Genomic DNA, 15,683 nt, shown 5'->3' with positions numbered 1-15,683 from the left:
AGCTTGTATTGGGCTACAAAGCTCTTTGGACATATAAACTGCATTATACTTTTATGTACTTAGCATCATTACTAACATAACGTTCATTAAATTATTTTTCAGCTCAACTAACTCATTATCCATAGTAAATATGACAGAAACATATTTAGGTAATTCATCCACTTGGGACACATCAGTGGGCAAGAGACAAAAGCCTCACCACTGCTATAGGGTAAACCCTATGGAATATCTTTGAAACTGCTTTCATTCACGAGTAACTGCTACTAGCTTCTCTTCTGAAGATAAGGAGAATGTGCCACTTTTGTGAATATACAGTAAAATACTGGATTTTAAAACCCCAAATGTAATACCTAGTTTTCAGTGTTGCTTTTCTTGGTGATCTGAATCCCCACCTGCTGCCTCCTGCCATTGCCTCAAGGGTAATCCACTTGATCTAGGAACCCTTAAGCTGCCTACTGTAGTTCCAAAACGTCTTCTGATTTCTCTTTTCTGTGGTGTACAAAGATGCAGGAAGCTAAAGGAGGAGTCAGAGGGACAGGGGGAAAGTAGTGACTGTTAGGAGCAAAGCAAGAGATGTGAATTCTCAAATTTTTCAAAATACAGATGGAGGACAAAATCTACCATGCTATATTCCAAACCTACACTAGACACTGAGCATGTTTATGTACTTCCATAACTTTATATAACAGTTCATTTAGCATTAATTTTTGGTTTTGGCAGGAGAGAAGATTAGGAAAGCACAGGCTAGGACTGCAATTTAATGCTATCAAAGCAACAGTTATTGCTGACTAAAACATTTCTTTTAATTTAATCTTCCCAACAACCCTGTCCAGCAATGAATATCACTTATTAGCAAACTAAAGTTCAAATGTAAAGTAATTTGTATACCTTTGTCACAGGTGGTAAGAAATAGAGCCAAACTTCAAACTCAATTTAACTCCAAAGGCCATGTTTCAACACAAAAAATGCTGGAAAGATATTATTTATTTATAAACTGAAAGTTTCTTATATATATATAAATTGGGTTAGCAAGAAGAAATCATTTCAACAAATACCTAGTAATTACAGAATGGCCACTGGAAAAAACATTTTCAAAATAAAAAACCTACTGCAGAAAGGAAAAGTGATTATTTTATCACTCAGGGAATATTAAATAATATAAAATACTTACATTCTTTTATTCAAATAAATGACCTGACAGGAAAGTAAACTTCCTTTATAATTAATTTTGGTGGAGAAAGATTTCCAATTTCTGTACTGAAGAGTGGAAGTGTTATGCTTTGTTTAAATATTATTTTTAAAAAATATCTGGCCACACCACACAGCATTAAATATTGTTAACATTGCTTTCAGCCTCTAATAAACAGTTAAAACACATTTTTACATTATAATAATTGTTATTTAGAATAGATCTTCTCAGTCCTGGCTCACTGCTTAGATCCTGAGGTATTAAATAAATTAGGAGTTAAGAGTATTTATAAAGTGGCACTTTAAAGACCACTGTCCCCGTGCAAGTAAAAACAGCATCCAAATAAACAGGCTAGTGAAGTTGAGGAAGCCTTATGCTGTCCTTCAAGGGGTGGGAAGGCATTCCTTACCAGAAAGCAAGCTCCAAAAAGTAGAGGCCCAGGAACAGGGTTGCAAACACAGTATGGAATTCTTAATAAGATGTTGGAATCATGAATTGTACATGCCCCTCTAAGTTGAACATACTTACTTATGATTTCCAGAAATTTTTAGAATGTTAGAGTCTAATAAAATTTTGGACAAGTTGAGAGTTTAGCCATCTACTTAAGTATTCCAGTTTAAAAACAAAACAAAACAAAAAAAGAACCCTCCAGGAGCTGAAAAAGAAATGAATATAAAACAAGTCCTGGATCTTTCCCTCCTAACTTTCCTAGACCAGCCACTCAGGCACTTGAGACTGGACACACTATTAATAGAAACAAAGCTATAAAATAATCACTCTGAAGTCATGGACCAGTAAAAAGGAAAGGCTTAAGACTAAAACCAAGTAGATAGTTATTGAGGATAGACTTCTTAAGAAATAAAAAGGTAGGGGAGGGGAGATCTAGAAAAGAATGAAGCAAAACGGTTGTATACTTTATTCCTAGAGGGATAGCTACTGTTGCCAGCTGTTGGCCTCATTCCCTTCCCCTTCAAAGCAGTGAACTCTGCAGACTGAGGTATATTATCTGTATTTTGTTATTATAAGAGTTTGGGGACAAGGACCTAAGTGAGCTATCTCTTTCGTATTCACAGATATTAATGCTCTATAGGACTTGGAAGGGGAGAGAAAGAGGTCTAGAAAGAAGACTGTGGATTTTTATACACAGCAAGGTTAAACATTTCTCCTCATGGGCCTTGGCCACCATCAGTCCTATCTTTACCCTAACTGTTTGGAGGTAAACAAGTTGAAATTTGCAGAGGAGAACCTTCAGTCAAGAGTGTAATGGAGGAACAAACTTTGTAATAAATATGCTATACTTCTCACTAATAATTTGACTTGTAGCTCCCTGAGGGATGTAGATTTTCTTTAATTTGAAGACTTAAGGATAAAGCCTGGGTCCAGAATACAGGGATGTTTCCCCCAGCCCATTCCTACTGCTGTCTAGAATAGAAACATGCAGGGTAAGGCAGAGAGCACTACAAATTTAAGACTACAGAGGGTAGGACAGCTCCTCTCAGGAGGAAAAAAAAAATTGAGGATAAATTCTAGATCCCCAGGCCTAAAAAGGCAATAGGGGCATTAGTTCAGCCCTAAGTCTTATTTACCTGGCTCTTTAAATGTCTCTGTATATGTCCAGAAGGAGCTGAAGGAAGAAGTGTGTTTTCTGCTACAGAGAAGAGAAACTGAAGGCTGCTTCTACAGGACCAGCACTAGGGGGCACCCGAGCAAAGTATACTGAGCTTGACCTGTGAGATAGCCAAAGAGGTTCAACTCTGGAAATTAGGGGAACAGAGGAAATACCCATCGGTAAAACCCAGTGGACTTCCATTTTAAATAAAGATCTAATCCTGATCTTGACACAGTCTTCTCATGTACTTCATTTTATAGAATACTGTTCACTGTTAAGTTATAATTTGAATTTAAACTTCAAATATAACTACCATTCATAATCCCCCAAATGACAGTGTTCATGACAACAGAGAAAGAAGAAAAGTAAATTTTAGACAGTATTCACTAAAGAGCAGTTTGGTAATGTGTATTAACCCTTAAAAGTATGTACAATCTTTGACCAAGCAATTCCATTTCCAAGAATGTAAGATGAAAAAATGCAAAACACAGAACAAGCTTTTGCACCAGAATGTCCATCACAGAATTTTATTACTTAAAATGTGTAAACAATCTAAATATCCAAGAGAGCAGTAAAATAAATTATAAACTACACTATGTACTATCATGCATATGTTAAAATATTATCTATAAACATTAAATACATGAAGAATGTTAATTGAAGAGACACAAAATTATAAATACATCATAATCTTAGTAAGACTGAAAAGTATGTAAGAAAAAGTACTGAAAGAAAATACATCAAAATATTAACAGGTAGTAAGATTTGGAAATTTCATTTTATGTATATAGTTTTTATAATGAACACATAAGTAAGAAAGCTCAAATTTATGAAAACCATTCTACCTTATATTTTACACCAAAACCAAACATGCATAATTTATTAATTAAAAATATAAGTGACCTTTTCAGAGGTTTAAATGAATTTCTATAAATATAACAAAAATGAGCAGAGAAAAACAGCAGTCAGGTGGCCAGTTCCTCACTAAATAAATGGCTCATTCTATATTAACAGTTATTCAACAATAAAAAAAAAAACAAAATTAATTCATGTAGTAAGACTTTCATGTTACCTCTACAAAATCAATATTACAAATGTTAAATATATAGACCCAAAGGGTTTGCTGTATTACATTTAAATTTCAGGGAACAAATTAAAGGGGAGAAAAAAGGACAGAGAATTTCAGGTGCTTCATTAGCAAAGTTTTCCATATACTTTAAGCACTGACATTACAAACTGAGCCATTTAAAAATCATGGTAACTTCTCATTTAAATACTTTGAGGGATACAGAATGACCACAGAAAACTGCCATGTGTCATACTTTTTCAATATACAACTGACAAATGATATTGTTCAGTAAGGAATCAACCAATGTGTCCTTAGAAAATTTGCTTTTAAAAAAACCAACTACGACAAAACTCCATAAAAAGTAGTTGTATTAAAAGCTTAATAATACAAGATTTTAAGGAGTAGTAACAGAAAGACAGTATGTTGAGATTCAGAGACTTGTGCTCTAAGTGTGATTTTAGACAACTCTCAATTTTTGTTAAGTATTAGGTTCCTTTTCTGTAAAAATGGGATTATAATATCCACTCTATAGGATAATTAAGCAGATTTAATCAAATTAGAACATTTATATTAAAATGATTAATAACATGTAAAATACAAACAGGTAAAAATAACAACGTCCCCTTATAGGTTTCATCAAATTATTTTCAAACTCCTTTATAGCTTTAATATTACACTTATAAACAACAAAAGAATGCTATAACAGCAAGTAAGATACAGAACATACTATGTACTTTTTTAGTATTCATCTAAGTCCAATAACTCAGTGAGTTATTTGTGATAAACCAAAACTTAAGATTAGAAGATGGAGAATAAAAAAATTTTCATAGTAATAGTTTTAAAAAATTAATTTTTAAGATATTAATATGCACCATAAATATCAACAACAAAAACAATCCCTCAAAAAGTATCAAAAGGTATAAATGGAAAAGTAAATTTCTCTCCTTATGCCTGCCCCCAAACAATTTTTACTTCCCAGAGGTAATCACTGTTAAGATTCTTGTATATTTATCCAAACATCTTCAGTATAGCGGTTTTTAAGTTTAGCATAGGTTGTAGAATTCTAGAGCTAGAAAAGATTGGCGACACACAACTATAAACTTCATAACAAAGTAACGTGAGACACAGATTAAGTGATTTTTCAGTTGTTACTAGAATACGGAAAGCCCTTTACAACTGATAAAATGCTTTGATATAAATTATTTATTTTAAAATTATTTAAGTGACTTGACTCAAGGTTACTTTCATAACTTAATGATGTAGCCGAGTCTATACTTAGGAATTTGATATCTTACCAAGTGGGATGTTACTAATACAGATTCATGTATACAAAGTTTATGTATGTGACTCATACATTTTCAAAGATATCCTATATTATATAGAGGATTAGAAAGTTTGACAATTCCTGATCTTGTGATTATTATAAATAAGAATCATTAAAATAACTATTTTAAAAGAAAAAAATATTAGCAGTGGAAGATTAATTTTTCAAGTTTGTGTGTATCCTAAAGATTCATGTTTTATAAGGTTATCAGTTTCAGCGAATCAGTTTTAAACTATAGACACAACCAATACATGATTACTAAATATACTTTGGTTTACAAAAATTACCAACAACTTCAAAGTGAGAAGAAACATCCTGAGATACAGCTAAGTAAGGATAATTTCACATGTGATATAAATGCACACAAAACCAAAATGGAAATCAATGAACACTAAAGCATCTAAAAGGTGCTAGGGCACACTTTCTGGAATAAAGAAAACCAATGTTGGCTACAAAAATCTGCATTGCCATTGTGGCAATGACAAAAACAAAATCAGTAGAATGACTAACAACAAAAAGGAAGCTATTTTCATTAGGAGAATATATGAGATGAAAATTACACAGCAAAGGCAAAGAATCTCAAAATAGCTCTGCTGCAACAGGATTAAAAAAAACAAAATATTCTGGACTTCCCTGGTGGTCCAGTGGTTAAAATTCTGTGCTACCAATGCAGGGGGGCATGGGTTCGATCTCTGGTCGGGGTTAAAAAACAAAATATTCAAAGAAGGAGGTCCAAGAATAGATTCTTACTCTAATTATGGAATTTAATTGTAAAGGGACAAAATTTAAATTAAATGAAGGAAATAACCACTAATTATGCTAAAGTTTTAGGCTAGTGTATATTTCAAATTTACTAAAATGCAGTTATCAACATTCAGTTAAAATACAAATAACTCAGACAATCAAAATGATCTCAGTGGAAAACAATATAAAAGTCAAATAAACTAAGTGAAAAATTCAAATAAACTAATTATGCATAACATATAAACTCTTGCTTTCAAATTTTAACTTACATATATACACTCTCCTTTAATCTTTTCATATAAAAGAATATTTCAAAAAACATGAAAATGTTATATAGTTTTAAAGTGGTTTTTGTTTCCAATAAAAGAAGATTAACCTTGATTTTTGCTTTTCAAGACTAAAACTTTTAATAAAATAGAAAAAAACCAAAAAGCCAACAAATGTATCAACCTCCTTCTAACTGAAAATGAACAGAACTCCCAATTACTTCCAAAGGCACAGAAATCCTCCAATCATTCAACAGAAAAGACAAAAAGAAAAAAAATTCTTTCTCCTAGAAAAGAATACTCTGTATCAAGTAGTTGGTTCTATATGGAAATGTATTATTAACATTGTTACTGGTTAAATAGCTTCTGTTTTGTTAAATGAAGAGATTCAAAGTAAAAAATATTTTATAGATTGAAATTATCTGACATAAATACAAAATAAATATATTTCAATTGTGTTATGAAATCAAAGGGGCTTGAACATATGCCCAAAGAGCACACATTTGATAAAGAACCAAATAAAGAGACTCTGATAATTTCAATCTATAAAATATTTTTTACTTTGAATCTCTTCATGGTTTCTAGTCTTTTTAGTAAAGTTGGCTTTTTAATATGAGCTCATTTTTCTTAAAACTCTGAAAAACTCTCTGAGGCAACTTCCTTCAGAAAGGATTTGTATTTGATTCTCTTAGGTGCTTGGGGATACTACCATTATAGAACATAATCCAAATCTTATTTATTCCCTCATGAATGGAATTGGTATGAGTTTATTTCTAATTTAACCTCATGCTGGGAGTAGCTCTTTTTGGGATCCCAACTTTATCAAGGGACATGCTACTTATTAGACAGTCCTCTTCAGGAGGGCTTTGGGACTTGTCTAGATTAGCAAATATTCTCAAGATTTTTCACTTTCATGCATTGGAGAAGGAAGCGGCAAACCACTCCAGTATTCTCGCCTGGAGAATCCCAGGGACGGGGGAGCCTGGTGGGCTGCCGTCTATGGGGTCGCACAGAGTTGGACACGACTGAAGTGACTTAGCAGCAACAGCAGCAGCAGTACTCTGCTTGACTTTCTGGGATCTGAATTTCACTTAAGTTCTGGTTTGTATTTTCTCTTTGTTTTGCATGGTCATGGGTAAGTTAAAAATTAAAAAAAAAAAAATTTTATCCAATGATTTAAAATGTTCACAAACAAGTTTGTTTAGTTTGGGCCCCAAGGTGCCATAATGCCAGAACTAAAACCTACACACTACTGTCTTTCAATATTATTCTCTTTCTTACAGCATATCACCTATCAAAGCTCTTCTGGTTTCAAGTACAGTTATTTCTTAAAGGAATTTAAACTTCACGTATACATACAATTCTGTGGCTACTGCTTGAAAAACTGTTTATCTTTCAAAGATGTAAAATATATATATATATGTGTGTTTAGGATAAAACAAGAATTGATAACAATAATTACATATTTTATTAAAATTATAGTAATAAAAATAATATAATGAGTTAAGCAAGATCACTGTACTTTAGTAATAATCCTTCTGCCTACGGAAACTCTTACTTACTTTGGAAGGAGAACCATCAGTAATTTTCACCAACTGCCAAAGAATCGAGTAATGGGAACACTGCAGTGCCTGTACGACTATCTGTATCAAATAAAAAATTCAAACAAATGAGACATAATTTACGTTTGTACAATATTAAGAGAATAATATTTATCATAGTTTTTATCTTACAATAAAGTTTCAAGTCCAAATAGTTGTAGAATTAATAAGAATGCACAAAATAATATTTAGTTTAAAAAGACAAACCAACCAATCAATCTAGAGAATACAGATATAATGTATCTCAATAAATATGGACCCCAATACACTATGCTTTAAACAAAAATGCATTGTCATAAATACTTTACTCAGTCAAATTTTTAAGAAGAGATTGAAGAAACTTTTATCCAAATGTTACACTTAAATGATTATTTAATTTGTTTAGAGTTTTTCATAACTTCGTAACACTTTCGTAACACTCACACAGAAATGTGCATAAACATATATAAAACTTAATGACTGAAGTATATGAAGAAAATTCTGTCACAGATTAGTGTTTGTAGATAAATGTGGATATTATTTGATACAACACCAAATACTTCAATTTGCACTTGTGAGAGAAAGCAAATGACATCTTTCTCTTGTATGAAGATAGTTTGACCTTATGAGCCTGCCTTGGAAATCTCCCAGGCTCCCTGGACCACATTTTGAGAGTCTCTGCTCTGAGAACAGGATTGCTGGGTATGTGTGTATTTAACTTTACAGGAGATAGTACCAAATTTTTATCCAAAGTGGCTATATCTAATATTCTTTGACAGGTCTTGTGGCTCTATGTTTTTATCTACATTTGATGTCATCACATTTTTTACATCAGGTGACTTTATTTTATGCATGAGTAGTATCTTAATGTGGTATTAATTTATATTTTTCTAATTATCAATGCAGATGAGCACCTTTTCATTTTTTATTAGCACTGAACCCCTATTCTGTAAAATATTTACCCATATATTTCAGCAAGGCAAACAGTAGAGTTTAGGAAAATAAAAATTAAAAACATTAATAAAAAAGAAAACTTCATTTTGGATAGGGCTTTTATTAACATTTCTGTTTGAAAACATGATAGATCTCTATTGCAATAAAGCATATCAGATATGATACTCCATTATTATAGTGTCTCTATTATTTTCCCCTCTAGATAGACTAAAAATCATAAGAATGAATATATGTATAAGATAAATCAAGAGAGAGATCAGTAAGTGGACTGCTTCAGGAAGTAGAAATTTGATTGGTTTTACTTTAAAAATTTCAGGTTTCAGATCCAGTGCATCTTCTCAGCTCTGAAAATAACTCATCAGAATTAGAAGGATGACTGGTGCTGCTTTTCATACAGTACTAATGAGATGTCAAGGTTTTATTAAACATGATAATTAAATGCCTGATTTATGTCAGAATGCTAGAAACAAGACTTACTGAAACACCGTCAACTTATGAACATTAATGCTAAAGAAATCCTCTTACTACACTTAGAAGATACTCAATATGGTACACTTCTGGTCCTGAGACACCCTCTGATAACTTCTACCTTATAAAAAAGTATTGAAGTGGTTTGTGTGATTTAAAACTTTTTCTTGAATTTGAAACTATTTGTATTGTTAGATTACTAGAAAAGTGATATACAAAAAAACATTAATCAATGGGAAATTAAGATATGGAAAAAAGTATTATTGAAGATCTGCTTAATTTTGGTTATATCTATCCTAATCATTATAAATATTTCTTTTCATTCTACATTTCTATGACCTATATACTAGGAATTACTCAAAATGTATTTCAAAGTAATACACAAGTTTCTTAGATTTAGAAGAAACAGGTCACTTCAATACCTATACAGCATCCCCATTTTAATTTTCAATACAATGGTATTCATTATATGTTTACTTCAGAAGGGCTCCACAGTATTATTTTAAAATAAAAAGCTCACTCTCATTGATTGGGAAACATTTTACTTTCTCACAGTTATAATTATGTAACAATGTAGTTGATCACACTTCAAAAGAAAATTCAGAACTCTTTCTTCCAGGCTTTACATCAGTCATATTGATTTTTATCTCCCAAACTAGCAATGTTATCCTAAATCTGAAAGTCATTTTTATTTAGCAACTTCACCTTTTTGTAGTACAGGTAAAACAAGAAAGACAAGCAATTAAAAACTGAAAAAGCCAAATGATAATTCTAACCTAGGAGCAGGATAGCCCTTCTGCCTTTTCTTGACTAACACTGCTCTGACTCTGGAAAGGATCTTTTAATAATACCAAATAGATGGGGAAACAGTGGAAACAATGGGTGACTTTATTTTTGGGGGCTCCAAAATCACTGCAGATGGTGACTGCAGCCATGAAATTAAAAGACACTTACTCCTTGGAAGGAAAGTTATGACCAACCTAGACAGCATATTAAAAAGCAGAGACCTTCGCCAACAAAAGTCCATTTAGTCAAGGCTATGGTTTTTCCAGTAGTCATGTATGGATGTGAGAGCTGGACTATAAAGAAGGCTGAGTGCCAAAGAACTGATGCTTTTGAACTGCGGTGTTGGAGAAGACTCTTGAATGTCCCTTGGGCTGCAAGAAGATCCAACCATCCTAAAGGAAATCAGTCCTGAGTGTTCACTGGAAGGACTGATGCTGAAGCATCACTCTTAATACTTTGGCCACCTGATGCGAAGAGCTGACTCATTTGAAAAGACCCTGATGCTGGGAAAAATTGAAGGCAGGAGGAGAAGGGGACGACAGAGGATGAGTGGTTGGATGGCATCACCGACTTGATGGACATGAGTTTGGGTAAACTCTGGGAGTTGGTGATGGAGGGAGGCCTGGCGTGCTATGGTCCGTGGGGTCGCAGAATCAGACACAACTGAGCAACTGAAGTGAACTGAACTGAGTAATACGAAGTACTAGTCTCCCGACCCAAGAATTTCTTCCAACCCTACTCTTCTGACCTCATTTTTGCACAAGGTAATGATGTTCCCAGAAGGACACAGTAATGTATACTGCACACTTCTGCGCAAAAATTAGTTAAGAAGCAGGACTGCTTTCTTCATCCTTTCCATCTCTATCTGCCAGCCAAGATACCAACAATCCAGGAGACCATGGGTCTCTGAATGACTTGGCTGTGCAGTGACACCTACTTCCTGTAATTGTGCTTTATGGTTATGTAAGTGAGAAATTACTTTCTATTGTGTTAAGCCACTGAGATACTAAGATTATTATAGCAGCTAGTATTACCTTAACCAACATAAAAATTCTTTATTAGCCCTTTTAAAAAAATAATTACTTTAATCTATTTAAAGGAGCTAGCTCTATCTTTGATTAGTAGATTGAATCAATGAGAATCATTCAACCTATAACTAATGATATATCTTGGAGATGAAGGTGAACTGTATTTATTACATGTAAGTTAAGACTAAGAGAGAAAATCTTAGAAAGTTTAAAGTTTTGAAAAACTGAATTTGCCTGGAAAATAAAATCTGACAAGATACTAATAATAGGAAAAATGATTATGACACTAAGAATGGGAAAAATTCTATGTAATATATATGCATGTGTAGATATATATCATCTACATATACGGGACATGTTTAAAATTCTGAAAACCTGGGTGCACAGTTCTTGAGGCGCTAGCCTGCTATGTTCCCCCTTTGCCTGGCAAAGTAATAAAATTCTGAAAATACACATAATGACTGGGATAAACTAAGACTCTTACTTTTTTTCTGTTTGTAAGACACTTTAAGGGGAAGGATGATCAAATTTTTTTAGTGGACAAGTGCATGTCAAAAGAATGAACTGAACTTAATACTAGTGTGCTTCTAATATCCCAAACTGGTTTTTTTTATTTATCATATTTGGACTTGGTTAACATGAATAAAAAGAACCTTTAAGGTAAAAATTAATAACCAACATGGTTTCATCAAAATGGATATAAGGCTGGCAAATAAGTACATGTAGACATGTTTAACATCATTAGCATTAAGAAAACATACATTAAAAAACACAGTGAAACACCAATGCATATCTACTCAGGTGGCTAGAGTAAAAATTGCTGATGATATGAAGTGCTGATGAGAATTCAGAATAACTGGAACTTTCATACATTGCTGGCAGAAATGCAGAAGGGTACAGTTACTCTGGAAAGTGGTTTGGCAGTTTCTAATAAAGTTAAACATATACTTACCATAAAACCCTGCAATTACACTCCTGGGAATATACTTTAGAGAAATGAAAATTTATGTTCAAACAAAATACTACACAAATATTTACAGTGCTCTTTTGGTGACAGCCAAAAGTTGAAAACAACCCAAATATTTTCAACTGAATGACTAAAAACAGTGATGCATAGGTTGGTGCAAAAGTAACTGCAGTTTTGCACTGCTGAACTTTGCCATTTGATACTGGAATACATTCTTAAATAAATGTGGTTATGTTGTACACCATTTTAATGCACATTTTTTGCTTTATGTTTTTTTGCTAAAGACTTATTACTTGCTGTTTATTTTAGACTAGGGAAATTATGTTACCCAAAAAGCAAATTCGATTTTTTTATTCGAGTTCCAAATGTGTTGTAAGCAGCAAAGATGACTTGCAACACCAACAATGCATGTGGCCCAGGAACTGCTAACGGACATACAGCATGTGGCAGTTCAAGAAGTTTCATAAAGGAGAATGAGGATGAGGAGCGCAGTGGCCGTCGGGAGTTGACAACAACCAATTCAGAGAATCACTGAAGCTGATCCTGTTACAACTGCATGAGAAGTTGCCCAAGAACTCAACATCAACCATTCTATGGTCGTTTGGCATCTGAAGCAAACTGGAAAGGTTAAAAAGCTCCATAAATGGGTGCCTTATAAGCTGACTATAAATGTAAAAAAATCGTTGTTTTTAAGTGTTGTCTTCTCTTATTTTGTGCAACAACAATAAACCCTTTCTCTATTGGACTCTGATGTGTTATGAAAAGTGGATTTTATATGACAACTGGCAACAGCCAGTTCAGTGGTTGGACCAAGAAGCAGCCCCAAAGCACTTCCCAAAGCGAAACTTGCACCAAAAAGGGGTCATGGTCACTCTTTGGTGGTCTGCTACTAGTCCGATCCACGACAGTTTTCTGAATCCCAGCGATACCATTACATCTGAGAAGCATGCTCAGCAATGAACTGAAAACTGCAAGAATTGCAACTGGCACTGGTCAACAGAATGGGCCCAATTCTTTTCCATGACAATATCCAACCACACGTCACACAATCAATGCTTCAAAAGTTGAACTAATTGGGCTACGCTGTTTTTCCTCATTTTCCATTTTCACCTGACCTCTAGCTAACCGACTACCACTTCTTCAAGCATCTCTATACCTTTTTGCAAGGAAAATGCTTCCACAACCAGCAGGAGGCAGAAAATGCTTTCCAAGAGTTCTTGAAACCCTGAAGCATGGATTTTTTTATGCTACAGGAATAAACAAATTTATTTCTCATTGGCAAAAATGTGTTGATTGTAGTGGTCTCTATTTTGAATAATAAAGACTTGTTTGAGCCTAGCTATAATGATTACAAATTTATGGCTTGAAACCACAATTACTTTTTCACCAACATAATTATTTACACAATGGACTAACAATGAGCAGTAAAAACAAACTAACTACTGACTCACACAATAACCTGATTTAATCTGAAAGGCATTATGTTCAGGGTTTATACTATAAAATTTCATTTATTTGAAAATCTCAGAAAGACAAAACTATAGTGATGCAAAACAGATGAGTGATTTCTAGCAGTCCTATGTAGGTGGTGCAAGCATATGACTGTGATGGGATAATATGAAGTTTTGGGGATGATGAAACTGTTCTGCATCCTGACTGTGGTGGTAACCACATAAATCTATACATATGTTAAAATTCTTCACATAGGAAGGAAGACAAGTCAGTTTTACTGTATAACAATGAGTAAGAATCAATGTGGCAAAGAGTAGAGTTTACAGTAATATTTTTGAGTGAATGCAAGAAAAGCACAAACATGGAAGCAAATCATAGTGTTATAAAGTGACAAAAATTATTTAATAAAAAGGAGAGATTCCTAAATCCTACACGTGTTTTGGGAATGAGAGATCATCCACTGTTGTATTACCAATATGCATACTATATAATTTTTTTTTAAATTGTAAGCTTGAAAAACTCAAGCAAAATATTCAAACAATAGAAGGGCTCAGTAGTAAAGAATCCACCTGCCAATGCAGGAGACATGAGTTTGATCCCTGTTTTGGGAAGATTCCACATACGGTGGAGTAACTAAGCCCTTGCACATAACTACTGAGCCAGAGCTCCAGAGCCCAGGAACCACAGCTACTGAAGGCTGCGATTTCTAGGTCTCTGGTCTATTTTAAGTTAAGTAAATGAACTGAGATTCTTTTTTGGGGGGGGGGGGCATATGGATATCCAGCCATTTCAGCATCACTTGTGAAAAGATCATCCTTTCTCCAAAGAACTGCTTTGACACCTTTTTCAAAAATCAATTGACCATATATGTGTGGGTCTATCTCTGGATTCTCTATACTGTTCCTTTGATTTATTTATGTCTACGGGGTCACACAGAGTTGGACATGACTGAAGCGACTTAGCAGCTGCAGCATCCTCTCTTCAATGTCACACTAAAACTTTTTGTAGTCTTGAAATCAAGTAGAGTGAATCTTCTTCATTCATTTTTAAAACATTCTTTTGGTTATTTTATTTCCTCTCCATATAAATTTTAGTATCAAGTTGTCACTTTCTACAAAAAAATTTTGCTGAGATTTTAACTGGAATTGTGCTAAATCTAAGATCAGTTTGGGGAGAACTGACATTTAAACAACACAGAGCTTTGTAATTCACAAACCCGAAATATCTTCATTCATTAAAATCTTCTTTGATTTCTATCATTAGTGTTTTATAGTTTTCAGTATACATACCCTGCACATATTTTGTTGGATTTATACCTAAGCATTTTGTGTCTTTTGGTGCTATTGTAAATGGCACATATTTCTAAAGTTTCATTTGCCAGTGTTTACTACTAAACAACTGGCTTTTACACATTGTAGTTTGTATCAATTCTATACCCTTATCTTGCCCCTCCCCCATACCTTTACCCTACTGGTCTTAAACAGCTGGTTTTTAAACTTAAAAAGCAGTAAGTATATTGGTAAAATTTGTAACAATATAATTTGTTTTTCTTTTTATTGAAGTATAGTTGATTTACAAAGTTGTGTTAGTTTCAGGTATATAGCAAAGTGATTCAGTAATACATACGTGTGTGTGTGTGTGTGTACACAGATTTTTCAGATTCTTTTCCCTATAGGTTATTATGAAATACTGAGTATAGTTCCCTGTACTTTACAGAAGGTCCTTGTTGGTTATCTGTTTTATACATAGTACTGTGTATATGTTAATCCCAAACTCCTAAATTACCTACCCCCTTAAAATTAAGTTTTGTGACCACTACAAATAAAGCCACTGTTAAAGTCATTGTTAATTTCTTATGTATCATTCCAGAAATAGTCTGTCAATCAAAAGGAACATGTATATATAAATCTTATCATCCTTTTAAATTTACATTGTTCTGTTCCTTGACTTTTTCATAAAATTTCTTCTCACAGAGAATATTATAGAACAAATAATATCAACCCCACTCTTTTAATTATGACTACACAGTATTATACAGAGTCAAAACAGTCCTTCCATAGATAACCAGTTTTCTGTTCCTGGACATTTAAAATTATTTTAAGTTTTAAATTTTTATAAGTAATTTTGCAATGAATATCTTTGTTCCTATGTCCAAGTACATACCTGTAGTCTAAATTCCTCAAATTACTAAAGCTCAATGAAAGGTATGTCCACTTTTAATTTTGATAAGAGACTGACAAATAACCT

At 33.3% G+C, this 15,683-nt stretch overlaps 1 protein-coding gene across 3 annotated transcripts in view; it reads right to left on the bottom strand.

Annotated features, from left to right (window-relative positions):
- The window catches only part of STAG1 (stromal antigen 1), a 504,783-nt gene that overhangs the window by 33,975 nt on the left and 455,125 nt on the right, over positions 1-15,683 (bottom strand). For 2 of the 3 annotated variants that reach the window (XM_027545437.1, XM_027545439.1), the window contains exon 22: positions 7,764-7,844. The exons of the other annotated variant lie outside the window; for it this stretch is intronic. In XM_027545437.1, the coding sequence (XP_027401238.1) occupies positions 7,764-7,844 (81 nt within the window). The remainder of the gene's footprint in view (positions 1-7,763; positions 7,845-15,683) is intronic. 3 annotated transcript variants of the gene reach the window in all.

Source organism: Bos indicus x Bos taurus, chromosome 1 (assembly GCF_003369695.1).
Source record: "Bos indicus x Bos taurus breed Angus x Brahman F1 hybrid chromosome 1, Bos_hybrid_MaternalHap_v2.0, whole genome shotgun sequence".
Classification (NCBI taxonomy): domain Eukaryota; kingdom Metazoa; phylum Chordata; class Mammalia; order Artiodactyla; family Bovidae; genus Bos; species Bos indicus x Bos taurus.
The sequence above is the reverse complement of the archived record's forward strand: the minus strand, read 5'-3'. Positions and strand labels throughout refer to the sequence as shown.